This window comes from Pinus tabuliformis, chromosome 9 (assembly GCF_031772625.1).
Source record: "Pinus tabuliformis cultivar Carrire ecotype Pingquan chromosome 9, CPIR1, whole genome shotgun sequence".
NCBI lineage: Eukaryota > Viridiplantae > Streptophyta > Pinopsida > Pinales > Pinaceae > Pinus > Pinus tabuliformis.
Window position 1 is genome coordinate 963214691 of NC_142307.1, and position 21905 is coordinate 963236595.

Consider the following 21905-nt stretch of genomic DNA (forward strand, 5'->3'; position numbering starts at 1 on the left):
GAATATAGATATTTTAAAATTTGTTTTGTATTTTAATTTATAAAAAAGTGATTATTTTAAAATGAAAAATAATAAGTTTTATTGTGTTGTGGTAGAGATGTAATATAATGTTAAATATTTTGACTAAGTTAAATTATGTAAATAAATAAAATTAAATAAAAAGATTAATGTGATAATGTAAACATTTTAATTTGGGTAAAATAAAATAAAAATAAAATTAAATATGACCTATGATATCGAGAACCCATGGTATCGACTCACGGTATTCATGTGTAATATAGCCTATTTAAAGGGAGAAATTAAACGAACATAGATCCATTTTAATTCGAGATCTACCAACCTCCAAAAAGATCAAATCTCCTCACATACAAATGTCCTTTAAGGTAAAAAGAGACTTGATCCCTCTCTAGAGGTGCTCTAAAACATTATGTAATGTAATGTTATGTTGAGTGAGTGAATATTAAAAAACAAAAAAAAAACGTTTGAGTTAGTCATTTGATGGGTTTATGATGGTGTTTTACAAGCGTGTGGTAGTCAATATCCCATTGTATATGTTACAATGAAACCTATTTAAAAGCTCAAGGAAATCCAGTATGAAATGCAAGTGTACTGACTATCCATATTAACTCCAAACTTGATCCTTGTCAATGGTTGGTATATCCATATTTAAGATAGATATTTTCAAAGAGGGAGGAACCTTATTTAATCTACTTGTGAGAAAGGAACATAAGAATATTAATTTAACAATGTGACTTTGTTTAATTTATTGCTTTCTACTTTTATAGTATACTTTTTATAGTATACATGGTATCCTAATTTGTTATTACAGATCTGTTTAATAAATTTTTTGTTAGGATTTTCATTAATTTACTGTAATTTAGTTATTATGTGTTAATGTGAGTGTCTATGTTTCGCCAAATTCTAATCAAAACTCTATAATAATATTTAGACAATGCTAATTTAATTTATATTATCAACTAACTATTAAATATTTTATCAATTAATTAACATTTTGAATATTACTTTCTATAAACATTGATTAATACTATATTAATAAACCCAATTCATTAGAAATTGGATAAATCTTTAAAAGGAATATTAACAAAAAATGCATACTTCTTCATAAAAATTCAAAAATAAACCCTATATCTTCAGGTAACATATATAATCATTGTCATGGATCGAATCATTGTCATTGTAATATATTTAACGGTAATGTTCCATGCATATATATATATATATATATATATATATATATATATATATATATATATCTATATCTATATCTATATCTATATCTATATCTATATCTATATCTATATATATATATATGTTTTTCACTCATCTTGATGCATTCAAAGTGGGAAAAGTGGAGGGATTGGCTCATGAGACTCTTTAATAGTGGGACCTAATTTGGCAAAACTAGGTCTAAAACCTTTCCGGAGCATTTTGAGGCATCAAATGACATTTTTTTAGAGGTAAACCTTTGCTAATTTAGCACCACCCATTTTTATGTTATTCTACACTCAAATATCTTTCCAACGACACAACAAGTGTGCCAATCAGAATCCATATGTGAAAGTTATGCCACTCAGAAGTTGACCTTCCTGTTTTCACCGCCATGGTTCAAGAGGATGTCGTGTCATCCCCCATTATTCATGGAAAAGGGGCTAGCCATGCAATTGTGATGTAAAAGGCTCTAAAAGATTATATATTGTAACTTTGGTTAAGACTTGAGGTAGTCAAACTTAAGCATTAGTAGGCTATTGCGTTGTGTTATAACTGGGCCACTAGGAGGAAGATGTATTCCATTCTTTCGAGTGCATTTGTTCCATAGATGAGAAAAAATATCCAAGAGGGATAGGAGGTAGAGCACATTGAGAGGATTTTTGCACTGTAGTAACCTATGGGCCATAGGCCATACTTCTTTGTACCTACAGCCATATTTTTGGATAGAGAAAGAGAGTGGAGTGACCTCACCTTCCATTTTGGTTTTCTCCCGAAAGGGTTTCCCATAACATATCTTGTGTATTATGTGTGTTTTTGAGCTTTTATTTTTCCATTCTCTATTTTTTGCATATTTTCCATTCACATGCATGCACTAATTGCAACAAAATCTAGAAATTTAGAAATTCAATAAAACTGTAATAGTGTAGAATTTCAAATTTTTAATATAATATTATCAGATATGTTGTGATGAACTCTCCAATGGAATATCCACGACAGTTTACAGATAATTCATAGATCACTAAATCAATCCCTAATTATTCCCTAAATCTCTCATGATTTATTCCCTAAAGCTCTCATGCTTTTCAAGGCAGATTTTCTTTTTCCTTATGGATAAAATATTTCCTATCCTCAACTTTTCTAAAACTATTCTATAATAATTAAAATAAACTAAGAATATTTACAAATAAAGAACTATAATTCATTTTCAATATTGAAAGCCCTTTTAGAGATTTTCTTCAATACTAGTTTTGGGAAGCTATAATGCTCCTGCATCAAACTCCCAAGGTAGAAAAATTTCACGACCTCATGGTCATATGTCATCAATTTCCAAATCCTCTAGGATCCCAAACTTTCTGTTGTATTTTTCCATTCTCCCTTGCATGTTGTTGTACTATTGTTGATGTTTCCTTCACTTCTCTAGGCTTCCAAATCCTAAGTTTTTCTCATCTACTTTCCTTGTTGATGGAAAAATTCTCATTTAGCTATACTTTGCTGCTGATTGTCCTTTTCCTCTTTCTATATCTTCTTCTTATCATCCTCTTCCTCAACATACACAACCTATCAATTTCCTCATCCAATTTTGTTCTTAACTACTGAAACTTTATTTCATCTCTCACTTGCTACTACATATCTTCCTTGTGCATAAGAGTTTCAAGACTCTTACCAATTTCTAGTTTATACACCTGCTTCACTATCTGTTTCTCATGCCTTGCAACTTCCTCCTCATTATCATATTCTAAGACAATTTCCTTGGCTTCTAGATTCAATTTTACATAATGAATATGCACCCTTTTATTTTCTAATATCTCTTCTAAGAAATTCAATTCCTCAAAAAAATAGGTAAATTACCTTGAACTAAATTTGTAGCGTTCATGTCATAATCAAAATTTGCGTCTTCTTCCAACCATTCCTCCAACATATTTACTTTTTCCTCAAAGTCCATATCTCTCTCCTCCGACATAATACCTTCATCATCCCTTATGAGAATTTCCTTCATATGTTGTTCTGCATCAGTGTCCTCCTTTTGGCTATCTTCTTGATCCAGCTATGTCCTAATCACTTTATGAGACATTATTGTCTCATCTTCCTTCATCACAGGTTTATGATAATGTTTTTATCCAATGTTTTGTAAAGACACTCATTCTTCTTCTTCACTTAGAGAAAAATTCATATTCTACTTTTCCTCTCTCTCTTTGACAAATGTAGATGATTGTCCATCTTCACCAAAACCTACAACTATAACAATTTGTTAGGTTAACAATGATAGGGCCGTGTGACCTCATTTGATGTTTCAGATATCAAATATTCATGTTGATATGAACTTCCTCAATAGTTCATGAGACTTATAGTAAGTTTCTCATTACCTTCATCCTCCTCTCCAAGGATGTATCTGTGCTTTGGTATAAGAATTTCATCCACAATTCCATTAATTGGAATTTCCCAGATATTTCCTTCATGAGGAAACTCTCCAACGTCTACACCTACATGACCTTCATTTACAAACATTTAACTATTTTAAAAATAATGAGATTCTTGGATCTCATCAACTTCTTCATCCTCATCTTCACTAAGGATTAGTCCTTGTTCAAGTTCACAATAGCGAACTTCCATCTTTTCTACTCTGAGCTCTTCATCCTTCAATTGAGAATTTAACATATGCTCCAACTTCACTTGCAACCTAGGCCACTTCACTTTCTTCCAAAGAATCCATCCACACATTTAGTCTTCCCCACCTTGTTGAAAATGCAACAAGAAAATCCTAATTTAATTTTTTCCTTGAATTAAATTAGGAATAAAATAGTAATTCCACATCAGACGACAACTTGTATTTGTTATCTAAGCTAATTTCAATTAGTTGGCTCAATTAATTCGATTTGATGATCTAACTTGAGTCATGTAGAGTGTCTCCTACATTATAGGAGCCCTGTTTGAGTTTATTTTGAGTTGTAATTAATTAATTCAGTTTAACTGAGTTAAAGTCATTTAACTTAGTTCCAACTATTGGAGGAACTAGTGGGAGGTCTAGTAGTGTGGTGTTGCCTGTAGTGATCAACTAGTTAACTGATGATTCACTCATAAATAACTCATGCATGTCAGATTTAACTATTACCCAGTTGAGATTGGAGTTCAAGGACAATGTACTATCAGTTGTATAATCATCTGAATTGTACGTGTGGTGCATGCAGTTAGAGGAAGTCCTATGATGGATTGTGCAATTCCTTTGAGGAATTTCCCTAATTAATAGGGGGCTAATTCCCAAGGAAACAACGAAAGGAAATAAGGACTTGGGCAAGTAGAAAATTGGTTAAATATTGGCCTGGGCTTGTCTAGGAAGCAATGAGATGTAGAAATTTTGAATAATTTAACACATATTCAACAGAGATTATCCTGATCATGTACTATTGCGGAATACATACACAATACATAAGCTTCTCTACGTTGATCATCAATATAGCAACATCAATAACAATAAAACATCAAGAGCATTCACACATTAACACAGTATGTAACCCGGGGAAAGCATCTTGCTAAAAACCCCACACTATCTGTATATTAATGATTGAGACCATGTAACATTACAAAGTACAATGCTTATCACAAGCAATCCAGTACCAGCTCCACCTGTTACACACAATACAGCTAAGATCGGATCTCAAAATCTATTCCACTGCTTGCCTGCCTCCACTGCTCAATACCTGCTCAAGAATGAATGAGAATGGTCTACCAAACTCGTATTTCACCTCCAAAGAATCACTCACAATGTGTAAGACGTGAGTAGAAGCTACAAACTGGGCAAATACATGAGCAAACTCATTGGCATACTCAATCCCTTGATTGTGCAAGATCTGATGCACAACTATAGTCACAACTGATAGCAATCTGATTCTCTAACACCTGTCCCTGCTGAACTGAACATGCACTGACATGCAACTGAGTTAACTGATGTATTCTATAGTTGTATTATGAGTTAATAATTAGTTTAACAACTCATCATTAGTCTATTTGCAGTTATACTAACTACAACTAGTTTAACCAAGTCAAACTGAACACAACTCCATCAACTCCACAATCAACTCCACCAAACTCAACTGATTGAGTTCTAACTGAAGTCATGCATGCAACAACTCAACTGACTCATAAGAAAAGCGTACTTCCTTCTGACAGCTGCATGGGCCACATCTGTAGCTCAAACTGAAGTGCTCCAAGAGAATAAGATCAAGTTTATAGTCCAAATATTATTATGAGACAATAATATTTGACTTTTGTATTTTTGACAACCAGTCTAAAAATAGACTTTGATCACCCACACTGTGGTCACCCATACTTTGGTCACCCACATTGTGATCACTCACACTGTGATCACTCACACTGTGGTCACCCACACTGTGATCATCCACACTGTGATAAAAAATAGAACTTGCGCCATAATTTGCCTGCGGGCCCACTTAGTGGAGGCGACTCTTTTCACTAAGCTCCATCATCTTGTTGCAATCTCAACATGAGATAGATAGAGATAGTGCAAAGGTTGTTCGGGCTTGAGCAAAGCACTATAATCTTCTCATATTTTATGACTAATGAAATGTACAGATATTATGGGTTTTTAGTTGTGGCTCTCCCCAAGAAATAATTGTGTAATGCGTTGATTGAATTCTTTCTCTTGTATGCTTCATGATTTCATGATCATTTAATTGTTTCCACTAATGAGTAGAGTAAATTCAAGTCTATTATTTTAGTAAATTACAATTAGTAGTTTGAAGATACAAGGAATTTCTACATGGTATCATAGCATAAATCACTCTAAAAGAGGAGAATATGAGTTTGTATTTTGTAGGTGAAATCAAATTTGTAGTATCATACTTCACAGTTAACACGATGTCATTCTACTAATTGAGGCTTGAATTTTCCCTTGAGGGTAGTTCAAACTATATTGCTTGGAAGGACATGATGGAGGTAGTGTGGGAAGACAATGGGCTTAATGAATTCATAGACAAATATATTCCTAAGACTCCAACAACTGATCCTCAAGATTTGGCAGAGTGGAGAAAATGTGTTGCAAAGGTGAGAAGGACTATCCTAGAAGGAGTTCAAGATCATATTGTCTCGAACCTCCACAGTAAGGAGACTCCATATGCAATGTGGAAGGCCTTGACAAATATTTTTCAAAAGAATAATGACCTCAGGAAGATGGAATTGAAGGAAAGCTCAGAAAAATCAAGATGGAGAAGGGTGACACAAATAACAAAGCACTTGACCAAGTTCACCCAATGTCATGATAAGCTTGGAAGTGTTGGTGTTACAGTTGCTGAAGATGATCTGGTCATCCTTACACTTCTAGGCCTTCCCAAGAGCTAGCACAACTACCAAGACTCAGTAAATGGGAGGGAGAAGCTACCATAGTGGGAGCATTTGTGGTCCGACTTGGTGTAAGAAGAGATTCGGCGGAACACTAGAGAGAAAGACAAAGAAAGGGAAAGGGAAGTCATCCCATTCCAAATCATATTCTAGTTAGGGAAGTAAGAAGAAGGACTTGTCGAAGATTAAATGTTTTCACTATCGTAAGCTAGGACACTATGCCACAAAGTGTCCACACAAAAAGGCTGACACGAAGCCCTCAAGAGGAGCAGCAAGTGAAGCTCTTGCTTCACAATTCCAGCTAGATTTCACCCTCATCGCTTGCATGGTGACATCAGTGATGGGTAGTGTGTGGTATCTAGCATTAGGGGAATTTTGAGGTCTAAACTAGGCCTCTTAAGAAAAATGTACAACCAAAATAAAATTTATAAGAACCAATAGGATTCAAGATGATGATGTCAACGATGGGGGATGATTCACCATTTTTGGAGTAAAAAAGTAAAAAGATTAAAAAATAATAAAATAATAAAGCTACTTTTTCAACTTGTATTCTCAACTTATCTCCCCAAGGTTTTACTCAAATTTCAAGAAGGAGTACTTATTGGATGCAAATTTTAATTCCTCATCCAAGGAGCACCCATGTTGCATACTTTTGATGGACCCTGCTACATGAAAAATGAGAAATACACGAAAAAATGTTATTGCAGTCATATTTTTCATGTATTCCTCATTTTTTGTGTAGCAAGGTCCATTGAAAGTATGCAACATGGGTACTCCTTGGATGAGGAATCAAATTCTTCATATAACAAATTTTTTCTCTCAAAATTTGAGTAACCCCATAAGGATATAAGTTGAAAAAATAGTTTTTCTTTTTTTCTCTCTAAAATTTGATGATGTAATATAATCTTATTTTATTATTTCCACTATTATTTTATAATTTCCTTAGGAGGCCCATTTTAGACCTCAAAAATCCCCTAATGATAGTGGAGCCTCATTCCATATGACCAGCAACAAATAATTCTTCAGTGACTTGGAGGAGAAGGACCTCTAGATGCACATCAAAATGGGTGATGATGGAAGGTATAACGCCACTGACATCAGTAATGTTACTTTTCAGAGGGAGTCTGGTTCTCCTCTCACATTAAAAGATGTCATGTATATTATGGGTTGAAGAATACTTTGGTTTTAGTTGCTATGTTGTAGGATCGTGGCTACGATGGGATATTTAGGAAAGGAAAGGCTTTCTTTTGTCACATAGCCTCAGGACAAGTAAAGTGGATCGTGGTTCAAGTGAAGAACCTCTACAAATTGGATGTAGAAGACTGTATTGCATTGATAAAAAAAGCAGAGAAGGTTCAGAGCTGAGAAATTGGTGAGTTGTGGCATAGAATATTGGTTCACTTGCACCAAGGAGCTTTGAAGATCATGCAACAAATTTTTACAAAACTTCCCAAGGGTACACTAGAGCAAATAGACATATGCAAAGGGTGTACATTGGGGAAGTACACCAAAGCCACCATTCATGATAAGGACAGTTGAGCACAAGCGATCCTTAAAAGAGTTCACTCAAATGTGTGTGGACTGTTCTTGATAGCCTCCACGGCCAAGCATAGGTACTATGTAATATTTGTAGATGATTTCTCTCATGAGTGCTAGTTTTTCATCATGCAGAAGAAAGATCAGACATTGACTAAATTTTGTGAATTTAAAGCACTTGTTGAGAAAGACATTGGCAAGAGTGATAACGGTGGAGAATATGTGTTGAATGAATTCAAGAACTTTTGTTGATCAGAAGGCATTCGACGAGAGTTAATAGCACCCCGTAAACCACAGTAGAATGGGCTAGCTGAAAGGAAAAACATAAGTATTGTGGTAGTTGCACTAGAAATGTTACATGATGAGGGCCTATCGTTGCACTTGTGAGCTAAAGCATGCAACACAACTGTATATGTGTAGAACATAAGTCCTCATTGGATTCTCGGGATGAGTACACCAAAAGAAGCTTTTTAAGGTAAGAAACTAGATGTGGCACACTTCAGGATCTTTGGTTCATCAACTTACTATCATGTTACCAAGGATGCAAGGAAAATCTAGAACCAACAACTGAGTTGGGAATATTTGTGGGGTACATTGATAGACCTCAAAACTATCAAGTGTACCTTCCATATCACAGGATGATAGTGGTTTGTAGATATGTGAAGTTTGATGAAGAGAAGGCCATGAGATGTTCCCTTGAGAGGTAGATTCAGTTGCATGGAGAAGAGGAGATTTTATCTCCAAAGGAAGAACCTCAGGATGATGTGGAGTAACCACATGCAGAGGAGCAGAGAGTGGAAGAACCCACTCATGCAAAGACTTCTAGAGATGGAAGGAAGCGCACCAGAGAGGTTAACAGATTGATGCATGATGCTAGAGAGAAAGTGGGAGAACCCACATCACAACACAGGAAAAGGAGGTCACTAGATCAGTACACTGGGTACATGGCTCTAATGAGCGAGAGTGTAGAGATTGAGCCATCCTCATTTGAGGAAGAAATGAAGAAACTAGTATGGGTTGATGCCATGGTAGAGGATTATGACTCCATTATCAAAAACAGTGTTTGGGAAGTGGTTCCAAGACCAACAGATAAGTCAGTGGTGAGTTCCATATGGATTTACAAGGTAAAGCAAGCAACAGATGGGAGTGTGGAGAAACACAAGGCCATATTTGTGGCCAGATGGTTCTCTCAGGTGGAGGGAATTGATTACGATGAGACCTTTGATCGAGTAGCAAGGTACTCTTCAATCAGATCTATTCTATCACTTTCAATGCAGACGAGATAGAAGATACATCAGGTGGATGTGAATACAACATTCCTCAATGGTGTGATTAAGGAAGTGGTGTACATTGAGCAGCCAGAAGGATTTGATACCTTCAACTGAGGGTCAGATGTGTGCGGACTCAAGCAAGCACTGTATGAATTGAAACAAGCAAGCCATGCTTAGTACACTAGGATTGATAGCTATTTCATCAGGTTGGGCTTCACCAAAAGTGAAGCAGATGTGAACCTTTACCATATTGTGGTTGAAGGTAAATTGTTAATTATAGTATTATATGTTGATGATTTAATTCTAACAGGTGATGAGAAGCTTGTAAAATATTGCAAAGTGGATCTTGCAAGAGAATTTGAGATGAAGGACCTGGGGCTCATGTATTATTTCCTTGGTATGGAAGTATGGAAAGGAGATGAGGAACTGTTTGTCTCTCAGGGAAAGTATGCCAAAAAGATACTTAAGAAGTTCCACATGGAAAGAAGCAAACCCATGGAGACCCCTCTAGTAGGGAACTGGAGGAAGGAAGATGCTACTTCAGGTGAGGTAGTGGAGGCTACTATTTAAAAGAAGCTTGTGGGTTCACTTACATATTTGGTGAATACATGACCAGACATATGTTTTGTAGTTAACCAACTTAGTCATGCAATGGTTAATCCAACCAAACTCTATTGCAAGGCAGTTAAACATGTGTTGAGATACCTCAGATGCACCGCTCAGTTTTGTCTTTGGTACAAACGGACAAAGGGGGTGAAGTTGCAAGGCTTCAGAGATGCAGATTGGGTAGGGAGTTGATCCGATAGTAAGAGCACATTAGGGGGAATATTCTGTATTGGGTCAGTAGTAGTTTCTTGGTACAACAAGAAGCGGAGATCAGTTGCACTCACTTCGAAAGAAGCAGAGTACATGGCTGCTAGTCAAGCAACTTGTGAAGCTATCTGGATGAGGAAGATCCTTGTTGGTTTATTTGGTCAGCGGATAGATCCTACAATGGTTTATTGTGACAATTAGAGTTTTATCAAACTCTTTGAGAATCCAATTTTTCATGATCATTCCAACCATATAGACATCTGATATCACCATCTACGAGATTGTGTGCAGAGGAGAATCATGTTGTTGGAGTACATTCCTACAAAGAAAGAGGATGCAATATTTTGAAAAAGGAATTTTCAAGATGCAAATTTGAGTTTCATAGAGGCAAGATCGAAGTAGCAGATAATCCCTTTCTTGTTGAGAGGGAGTGTTGAAAATGCAACAATAAAATCCTAATTTAATTTTGTCCTTGAATTAAATTAGGAATAAAATTGTAATTCCACATCACATGACAACTTGTATTAGTTAACTAAGTTAATTTGACTTATTTGGCTTAGTTAATTCGAGTTGAGGGTCTAAATTGAGTCATGTAGAGTTTCTCCAGCATTATAGGAGCCCTAGTTGAGTTTATTTTGAGTTGTAATTAATTAATTCAGTTTAACTAAGTTAAATTTAGTTAAACTAGTTCCAACTGTTGGAGGAACTAGTGGGAGGTCTAGTAGTGTGGTGTTGCCTGCAGTGATCAACCAGTTAATTGATGATTCAATCATAAATAACTCATGCATGTCAGATATGAGAGTTACCTAGTTGAGATTGGAGTTTAGGGACAATGTACTATCAGTTGTATAATCATCTGAATTGTACAGGTGGTGCATGCAGTCAGAGGAAGGCCTATGATGGATTGCGCAATTCCTTTGAGGAATTTCCCTAATTAATAGGGGGCTAATTCCCAAGGAAATAGGGACTTGGGCAAGCATAAAATTGGTTAAGTATTGGCCTGGGCTTGTCTAGGAAGTAATGAGACAGATAGAGATAGTGCAGAGGTTGCTCAGGCTTGATAAAAGCATTGTAATCTTATCTTATTTTCTGACTAATGCAATATACAGATAGCAGGGATTTTTGGTTGTGGATTTCCCCAGGAAATCATCGTGTAATGTGTTGATTTCAAACTTTCTCTTGTATTCTTTATGATTTCACGATAATTTAATTATTTCTGCTGATGAGTAGAGCAGATTCAAGTCTATTGTTTTAGTAAATTACTATTAGTAGTTGAGATACAAGGAATTTCTACACAGCTTCCAGTAGTAGTTCCATTAGAACATTCATCTGTATTTTTATCTTAGAAACTTGTCTTCAACTTGCTCTTGCTCATCCTTCTATTTATGCCATTTTATTTGACATCTTCTTTTCTTCTATTGTAGCTTCTCCTTGAACCCATGACATGACTATTAGTATGGCATCTTTCCTCTTCCTTTATGAACTTTACCTAGTCCATTTGTAGATTAACTCCAAGCCTATGTAATAGAAAGTAGGTCCTTAACTTTTTATAATACTTCAGTGATATATCTCAGAGCTTGGCCTCTTGGTATCCTTGGTTCTCTCTTCTAGAACCTCTTGAGCTTCTTTTCTCCTCTTAGGCTTACGCAGATCTTCACTTCCTCTAATAACATCCACCTGTCCTCCTTCTTCAAACCTCAGCTGGAACTTGTAAAGGTTCTTTTCTATAGTGTCCAAGAACTTCCTCTATTATTTTTTACAATCCTCCTACTGTAGTCATCCTTCACCACTACTACCTGTAATCAAAAATTTGCCTCACAAATTAGTTGAAAAAATAAATACCAATTTATCTTTGGTTCAACCTCATACGAACATACACTGTTGTTGCGGTTTCCTCCAATCTTTTTGTTGGTTGTACTATTTCAGCTCTACTACAGTTGCAAATCTTATCCTACTCTGATATAGTTTTACTTTCCTCCCAAAGTAGAAATTATCCTGATACCCTCAAAGAACATCAATGTTCTTTCTTTTTCTCTAAAATCATATTCCATGCAACTTCAATATAAATTGAAACTAAAAAAATATTTACCTCATTTATATTTCCAAACCCAAAATAGTTCAAGTTATGAATTTCTCCTCCATAGAGTGAACCTACTCCTTCGATATCACTTGATGCATGAAAATTTAACTTTACCACAATTTAACTTTTCATATTTTTCAATTTATCTTCCCTTAATGTGAATTCCTCCTCTGCTCATGCTCATTATTCATATGAGAATAACATACCACATTCATAAAATTTCAATGCATTCACAAATTTAAATCAAATAATATAAAGTCTCACCCCATGCATGATCTCTCTTACCACTCATTATCTCTCCCATTATTTTGTGTCATTCATCCACAGATAAATTACCTTATAACATATGTGCATTAACATTTAATTTCAAGGATGGAAATATGAATAATATCTCCATATGTTTCCCTATTCCATGAATATAATTTATGTGGGATTCATGCTTGTCTTCATGCATGGACTTCTTGAAAGGATGGAGACGATGACCATCAGAGACGTGCTACTAAGGTTTAATTACTGTCCCTTCAATTTTAATACAAAGTGGTACAACTATCCACCAATATTTATTTCTCACACTTGTGGAAGACCTCTTCATGGATTATCATGATGACGACGACACACTTACTCAACGCCACTTTGAATCCATGTAGGTTCATGCTAGGAATCTTGTACACAACTCCTAATCTTTTAAGCTTCTCAGCGTATGTTCTGTCAACGCTTCTTACCTTAAAAAAAAATGCACCATTTCTTATGTCCTTTCACGTATATAACTTTTAGATATGCATTCCACGCTTCCACTATCCTCCAATCAACTCAAACCATGTACCCAACAACTAGCGCTCCTTTCAATATATGGCGCTTAACCTCTACTCTTGGCCAAAACCACTAAATTTCTACCAAGTATTCCACTAAAGATCTTGATCACCTCTTGCTCTGTAATTTCTCTTCATTGAACCCACCCTTCATTCCTAGGGTAATTTTTTCATTTGTTGAAGTCTTCAAATAAGACTTCTATGTCTATCTCAATGCATAGGCATCCTCATGTACAATATTTAAATCTTGTTCCACAGGGTTATTCAACTGTAACCCCAATTTGTGCACACCATATTGGTACACGAAATACCTGTTTGAAGTCATCAATTCTTCAACCAGACTTTTCTATGTGCCTCACACACACAAACATTTGCATGTGTCAATGACTCTCTTCTCATTTTGCAGGGTTAGCTCACATAGAGACCCAATTTTAATTACATGAATTACTCATTTTGATTCAACTTCATCTACACAGGGAATCCTCCATAATGTACAAAATTACTCTAAAACATTTAGACTTAGTGACAATCCATAATAACATGAAATCTCATTTCATTTTATAACTTTATACATACATACTTAAACTCTCATTTCTCTCTTGGCTAGATTCTACATTCATTTGGCCATTATCTTTTACCTTTGGCTTATATTGATTAAATATTACTGTAAAAGAAAACTAGATTTTCCTAAACCCCTAAATCACCCCCTGATTTATTCCCTAAATCTTTCATGATTGATTCCCTAAATCTATCATGTTTTTCAAGGAAAATTTGTTTTTGCCTTATGGATAAAATCTTTCCTATCTATAACTTTTCTAAAACTATTTTGTAATAATTAAAAGAAACTAAGAATATTTAAAAATAAGGAACTAGAATTCCTTTTCAATATTGAAACCCCTCTTGCAGATTTTTTTCAAAAGGCTTGATAGTTTTGGGAAGCTCTAATGCTCTTGCATCAATACTACTAAGAATATTCTATGGAGATTAAATCACTATTGTCCATCTAATAATTATTGATAATTAAATTAAAATTATATAAGCCCTATTCCAAGATAGACATGCCTATCGAAATAAATATTACATGATTTGTTTAAAGTAGCCTAGATCCATATTAACCCTAAATTTATCAAGCGCCAAGAGGGATCAAATATCTCAAAGTGGAAACCTCTTTTTTGAGTGCAAAACTTGAGGTCAGGATTGCACCTCGAGGGATTTGATCCCTTTAGGTGCTTGGTAGATCCAAGGTTAAGATGGATCTAGGCTAGTTTTAGTCTTGCATGGTCACACAAAGTTTGTTGAACATCTAATTACTCTGATAAGTTTAAATATGCTAAAATATGTATAATATTAATCTTGTCACTTTAATTTTAAATTTTCTCATTTACCTAACTTGAATGATGAAAAATAATGAAATAAATTTTTTGAATGCGAAGTGACTATGTAATAGTGTTGAATGATAAATAATGTGAATAATAAGAATGTAGGCAAGTACAAATAGTCTTCATTGTGATCAATCTCAAACTATTTTTGTCTACTCTTCTTATTGTCACACCTATTAGTTTTGCCACCTTTTCATATTGATCATATGAAAAGTGTAGTTGAGATCATAGACCATTCAAATCTTTAACTGGAAATAGTGTAGTAAACATCATAACTTGTCTCTCTTGCTCTCCAACATTAATAGTATATTTTTCCAAAGTCAATCATTGTGACTTATGGAGTGTTAAACCCCAAGTCAGTTTCAATTGTAGTTATTTTCTATTACCTTGTTTGAATGGAAAGTAACTAACAATGTTGAATGATGGAAAATGGGAATAATAAGAATGTAGTCAATTATAAATAGTTTACAATTTCAATAACCATGCATTTCAAGTAAATGAACATTTTATTTAAGATGAAATTGAGGTACATTATTTATGGTTGAATTACTATCACACATAAATCAATGCACTTCGTCAATATTTTTTTTATTCTTACTCTTAAATAAATGCACACTATTAATATAATTACTTTGAAATTAATGTACATCATACATCTAGTTACATGAAATCAGAAATCAACATGTACACTGAAATCAATACATCTAGTGTTAAGCCATATATAAGCCCAATTTTAACCCAAAAATATATTATTAAGCCCTAATATTGAGTGATTACATTTATATTATTATATTGTTATGTAGGCTAGAGCCCATAATGATGCCATCTTATTATAATTATATCCTTTGTCTCCCATATACTAAGGAGACCTAGTCTTAGGATCATCAAATATTGTCTAGTTCATTGTATTTATTCTATAAGGAGGTTTCTCACTCAAATTGGACTATAACTATTGGTTTCCTATCATTTTTAAGGAGCAAGGATTATCACGTTTGGAATAAACGCTCTTAATCATAGAGTTTTGCTACTTCAAATGTGTCAATTCAACATTTTTGCTATATATATATATTTTTTTGTAAGGCTTCAGATTGTGAAATTCCACCATGTTAAGAAGAAATTTGTTGAACTTCTAGTCCAAATTTCAAATCTTGGTTTTCTATATTTTTGGAGATATTCTCCAAGGAAGTTAGGGTTTTTGTGTGCTCCATAATTCAGTCTCAAACAAGCCAACTTGACATTTTTGATATAACTTTTTTTTCTATAAGATTTAATATAGTGAAACTTGGACCATATTAATGAGAAATCTCGGGGAATATCTGGTTTCATTTTCATAATTTGGTCCATACTTTGGGAGTTATACCCCATGGATGTTAGGGTTTGTTAACAATCATAGAATAAATTTTAAATAGGTCAGCTTGGTATTTTGGCTATTTCTTCTTGTCTATAATTTTTTTAGACTATGAAATCTTAAAGTATTTTAGGAGAAATATATAAGTACCTTAGGTATAAGTTCCTAAATTATATTTCAAGAATTGGACACAAGGAACACTATACAAGTTTGCTTGTGGGAAGAGGAAAAAAAAATAGGAAGTTTTAGGAAATTTACTATAACTTTAGGTTGACACATTAGATTCGGTTCACACCTATGGATTTGCAGAAAATACATATCAGAGTATCATAGAATAAATTTTTAGATCCAGAAGACCTCAAATCTCGAAGATATGCCAATAAAGCTTCATCCATTCAAATATTTTCCAAATTAAGGTACATAACTTTCTATTAGCATAATTGTTCATTAGGAGACCCCCCTCTCTTTTTTTTTGTAATAAAGAGGAGGTTTATTATTATTTTCCAACATGACTCCGAAGAAGGCTACTACACTAATTAAATTTATTGAAGGATTATCCTTGACTCATGAAGAAATTGAAGACTTATAATTTAGGTTATCTCAATTAGAGAATAAAGTTAATGAAATGGATACTAGTAAGTAGAAAACGGTAGATCCTTAGGTTCTCAAGAAAAACTTAAAAGAGAAATGGAAAAGAAGATGAATGGACATAAGGAAGTATGCTAAATGAATATGAATGAAAGTAAGGAAGAAATACAAAAATCTATGATTGCCATGGAAAATCTTCTCTTGGAAGGCTTTCTAAAAGAGATGTGGATATCCAAGGAAATTGTAAGCATAAGAAGAAGCATGTTGTTGAGAATCAATCTCATATGGGGAGTAAGCTAAAATAGTTAAAGAGCACAAATTATGAATCACAAAACCATAATCATGAATTTTTAATCCAAGATCCACATCATCAGGGCTTCAAGTCAACACTCAGAAACTACTACATTCTGAAGATTGATATGAGGAAATTTTATGGTAATGATCCTATTACATGTATATTTAAGATTGAACAATACTTTGATATACACTAAGTGGCATCCTTACAAAAGGTAAATATTGCATCCATGTTATTATAACAATACCAACATGTATGGTATCAATGGATTTTTTAGAGAAAAAAATATTTGTTATGTCTTGGTCCATTTTTGTAGAGGAATTGATAGCACATTATGGGGATATTAAGAACAACACATTCCTTTTTCAATTGGTAAATATTCATAAAAAAAAGGGTCCTATTACAGAGTACATTCAACATTTTCAAAAGTTGAGCCTCAGAGTAAAGAATATTTCAAAGGATAACTTGTTAGACCTTTATGGGCACTTTATGGGAAAACATCCACATGAGGTGCACCACTTTGAACCTAAATCTATAGAGCATGCTTTCAATCTAGAAAGGAAAGTTGAAAGTAAAAATATGACCACTAGAAAATTGGTCACTAATAACTATAGATAAAATCATGCTCCCTTTCCTAAATTGACAAGGTTGACTCCTCAACAAATGGATGAAAGAAGAGAAAATGGACTATGTTTCAACTGTGAAAACAAGTATAGTAAAGGGAATGGATGTAATGAGAAGAGGTTATTCTACATAAACTGTGAAGATCAAGAAGATCAAGATGTGGAAATTTCACAAGATCTAGAGCTATAAGAAACTACTCCAACAATCTCTTGTCATGCATTGGCCAACATCAATACTCCAAAAACCCTCAAGATAGAAGGATATATCAAAAGGAAGAGGGTAATGGTATTGATATATTTAGGTAGTACCCATAACTTCATCAATTATAAATTGGGAAAACTTCTTAATTTCTTTGTCTATCCAACACCATAACTTCATGTGATGACTACAGCTGGAGGTGCCATAAATTGTGCATTTAAGTGAAATAATATTAAGTTGAATATGGGGGAGTATTTATTATTTATTCCCATGATTGTAATCCAAATGGGTGGTACTCATGTTGTATTGGCAGTCCAATGTTTACAATTATTAGGAACAATGACCCTTAATTTCCAAGATCTTTTCATAAATTTTTATCAGAAGGAAAGGAAATTGAGCTTAGAGGTATCCAAGGGAAGCCTAGTAAAGTGATAAGCTCTAATAATGTGACAAAATTGATAAAAAAGGGACACTGAGGTGTAGTCACACAATTGTATTCATTAGACATGGCATCTCTATCCTCTATGCCAGTGGATCTTCAAAAGGTTATCAATAATCATGTTACAATATTTGGAGAAATACCTAAGGGTCCTCCATCTATCTGAGAACATGAAAACATTTGTAATTTGCAACCAGGAAGGGTACCACCTAATCTTATGCCTAATAGATATCCACATGCACGGAAGAGTGAGATTAAGCATATGGTTCAATAAATGTTAGAGGTCATCATAATTCAACCTAGATAAGGTGATTTCTCTTCACTAGTGATGATGGTTATCGAAAAGGATGGTTTGTAGCATATGTGTATAGAATATAGACAACACAATTAAGTGATTACCAAAGATAATTTTCATCTTCCTGCCATTGATGAATTTCATAGAGAAATTTTCTTTACTAAGTTGGATCTTCATTACAAACATCATCAAATTAGAATGAGGCGAGAAGACATTCCCAAAACAACCTTTAGAGCACATGAAGGTCATTATGAGTTTTTGGTTATGTCATTTGGAGTTACAAATACACCTTCAACATTTGAAAGGTTGATGAATTCTATTTTTGAACCATTCCTTAGAATAGTTGTGCTCGTATTTTTTGATGAAATACTATTTTACAAAAAATCTTGGGAAGATTATGTACAACATGTTGACCTTCACTCAAATACTTTGCCTCCTCTAACTATGAATCTAATACTTTTCTTGGGATTGTGATCTACATATGAATGAATATATAGGCTCTCGAACTTAGAAGAGTCCGATTCACTATCATCGACCCTAGCAAATTTTTATTTCTCTATAGATCCTCTCAACACCTAGGGTTTACACACAAGTTATTCAACACAACTTCCTATTGTTAACTGAATAATATAATCTTGGACATGAAAATCATAAATCTTGATTCATGAAACGAACTCATTTATTGACATTATAGAGGCTTGAAATATACAGATAAAAATAGTAACACACAATATACTATTATATTGAAAAACTTCAGATAATTACACAGATGGGCTTTTACAGTTCAAAAGCCTTAGCAAGCCCTATGCAACATATTTCTTTTTATTTATGTCTATCCCCTACAATTATATTCTTAAGACAATATGGGATATAACTAACACCCTTTTAAAATGATTACATATGTCCCTGATTCTAGAAGCTAAAGGCCACCTCATATTATTAGTTATTTACCTATGTCCTCTAAGGACACTTCAACAAAAATAACATATTCCTATGGTGAAAATAGATTCTACATAACAAAATAAAAGGAAAACTATATGGGATGCACTTGAATCATTCCTCCATCCTAAGATCCCTCTAGTTCATGCATGCTTACGTGTGGAGTTTTCCCCAAAATCAAGCCCACTTAGCTTGTTTCCCATTTGTAAAACCTTAGCAAGTCTTATGGCTTATGAACTATTGAGTTAGAGTCCCTCTCATTGGAGCATTGAGTGGTTTTCTTATTCCAAGATATGAGATATAATTTTTTAGATTATCTTCATAAAGTAAGTCATTAATCTATAGTCCATATCCATCAGTATTAGTTACAACTAAGTAATTTCTCATGATTTTAAATAGTCCACTTGGCATGCATTGTATTTGTTGATTCTAATAGGGGTGGAGAAGTGGATTGAAACTAGAGAAATGAATCATATAGATTTAATCATTAGTCCTGAGGCTTGAACTCAATAACCATGACTTATTTGGAGGTCACCCATCCAAAGAATCCTTTGGCTCAAGCAATCTTAATAGTAGATTTTTTCCCATTCTTAATCTCACTTAACTAGCTACCCCATTTGCAAAACCTTAGCAAGTAATGTTCCTTATGAACTATTCATTAGAGCCCCTTCACTCTTTTTAATTTAAGCATTGAGAAGTTATCGTAGTCCAACATATGAGATATCATTTTCAATATATTATCTACATAGAGTAAGTCATTAATATATTACCCATATCCATGATATTAGTCACAATTGGCCAATTTCTCATCATTTTAAATAATCCATTTAACAATTACTATAAGTATTACATTTCCTAAATAAATAATAGAAGAACCTATTGAATAAGAAATATTTGGATTAAATTTCAATAACAATCCAACTAATCATGAAAAAATTAAGAGTAAACTTAAGCAACAATCTAATTGGTGAAACTTGCAACACACTTCTATGAGCCATTATATTTGAAAATTAAAGAATTGCTTGTTTAGCTACTCTCTCATGGAACTCGGGAAGTATATGAAGGTCACATTATATAGATTGCACCATGCATGGAGTTTTTGTTATTAAGATTTAGATTGCATCACCTATAATGTGTGGGTTTAAATTTTATTTCATAAAATGTCATATAATCTATATCCAATACATTATGTAAAATGTATAGTATAGAGTTGTTTAATCATATTAATTTGAACTTGTTACTCAAGCAACTTGATTTCAATTTTAATAAGAATATAGAATGTTTGTCTTTATTTTTCATGCAATCAATTGAATTTTTCTATTGACATTGTTTTGTAGGCCACAATAAAACGTCCTTATGTAAGGAACATGCATAAAGCCCTATACCTCCAATTCCTTATGGGGAATGTGCCAATGTATGTTGTCACCTTTGCAGGATATTGGGCACATGGTTCATCAACTTCCTCATATCTTCTTAATAATGTAAATGGACCCAAATGGGTTAAAACTTTGGCGAATGCTTCTGCTTTCCTACAAACCGTGATATCAATACATGTATGTCTATGAATGTGGATTATCGTTTAATTTTAGCTTTTCTCAAGCAAATTCATATTTGGGAGTGAATTATAACATATGTGATCATAATGATGGTTGCAGATATGTGGAAGCCCCATATATGAATATTTGGATACAAAATTTGGAAAGATGAATGAAGGCATATATTCTATACACAACTGGATAGTGAGGTTCGTCACTCGAGGGACTTACTTAATTGTTACTACACTGGTGGCAGCAATGTTTCCATTTTTGGGGGATTTTGTGACCCTCACAAGTGCAGTGAGTGTTATTCCATTAACATTTGTATTTCCAAACCATATGTACATACAAGTCAAGGGAAAGGATTTGAAAGGATTACAAAAAGCATGGCATTGGGTGAATGTATGGTTTTTTTTCATCTTGGCCGTAGTAGGAACTATAACATCCTTATACTCCATTGTTATTGACTACAAAACATACCATCTCTTTGCTGATATATCATCATAGTTGATCATTATATTATAGTCCAAGTAATGTTGAATATCACACAAGAACCTTGTATTCCATAAATTATGTAATAATTATTTCTTCATTTATCTTTGATCATATTTATTTACTTTATTCTATATATCAGCCTTTTGAAACTTATAGAAACTTGATATTTTGAAGCTTTCAAAAAATTGTATTCTAAAGACTCTGTAATGATGAATGAACAAAAGCATTGGTCAATGCATTCCTTTTTTATGAAACCTTAAGATTTAAAATTTCCTATAGAATTGAAAAACTTATATGGATTGTTAAATTGTAGCAAGAAAAGGCTTCATTTGACTTCTTGTGCCTTAGTCAAATGGAGAAATTCGAAATTCCACATCAACAAGATGACTTGAGTTGCAGTTAGTAGGAGTGAAATGGCCAAATCACTTAGTTAAATTAGTGAATTCGAGTTTGCAGGCTAGAATTAGAGTTTTTCATGAGTTGATTGCTAAAATCTAGCAATCTAGTGGAGTTATTATTAGTTAAACTCAATTATCTGAGCTCTAGTCATGAATAGAGTCAGTAGGAGTTCATTTGAGTAGTTGTAATTGTTGTTAACTCACTAATATCCCAGTTAACTAATCCATTTACTAAAAATATCCCTAGTCATGCATGGAATTTGAATTTCCTAGTTGACATG

General features: G+C 33.7%; 1 protein-coding gene across 5 annotated transcripts in view; it reads left to right on the plus strand.

Annotated features, from left to right (window-relative positions):
* LOC149151930 (putative proline transporter 2) overlaps positions 1-21260 on the plus strand; it is a 41903-nt gene extending 20643 nt beyond the window's left edge. For 3 of the 5 annotated variants that reach the window (XM_089439236.1, XM_089439238.1, XM_089439239.1), the window contains 2 exons: positions 20534-20749; positions 20852-21260. In XM_089439236.1, the coding sequence (XP_089295362.1) occupies positions 20534-20749; positions 20852-21238 (603 nt within the window). In that variant the 3' untranslated portion in view covers positions 21239-21260. The remainder of the gene's footprint in view (positions 1-20533; positions 20750-20851) is intronic. The other 2 variants (XM_089439240.1, XM_089439237.1) reach the window with 2 other exon arrangements.
* The last annotated feature ends 645 nt before the right edge of the window (positions 21261-21905 follow it).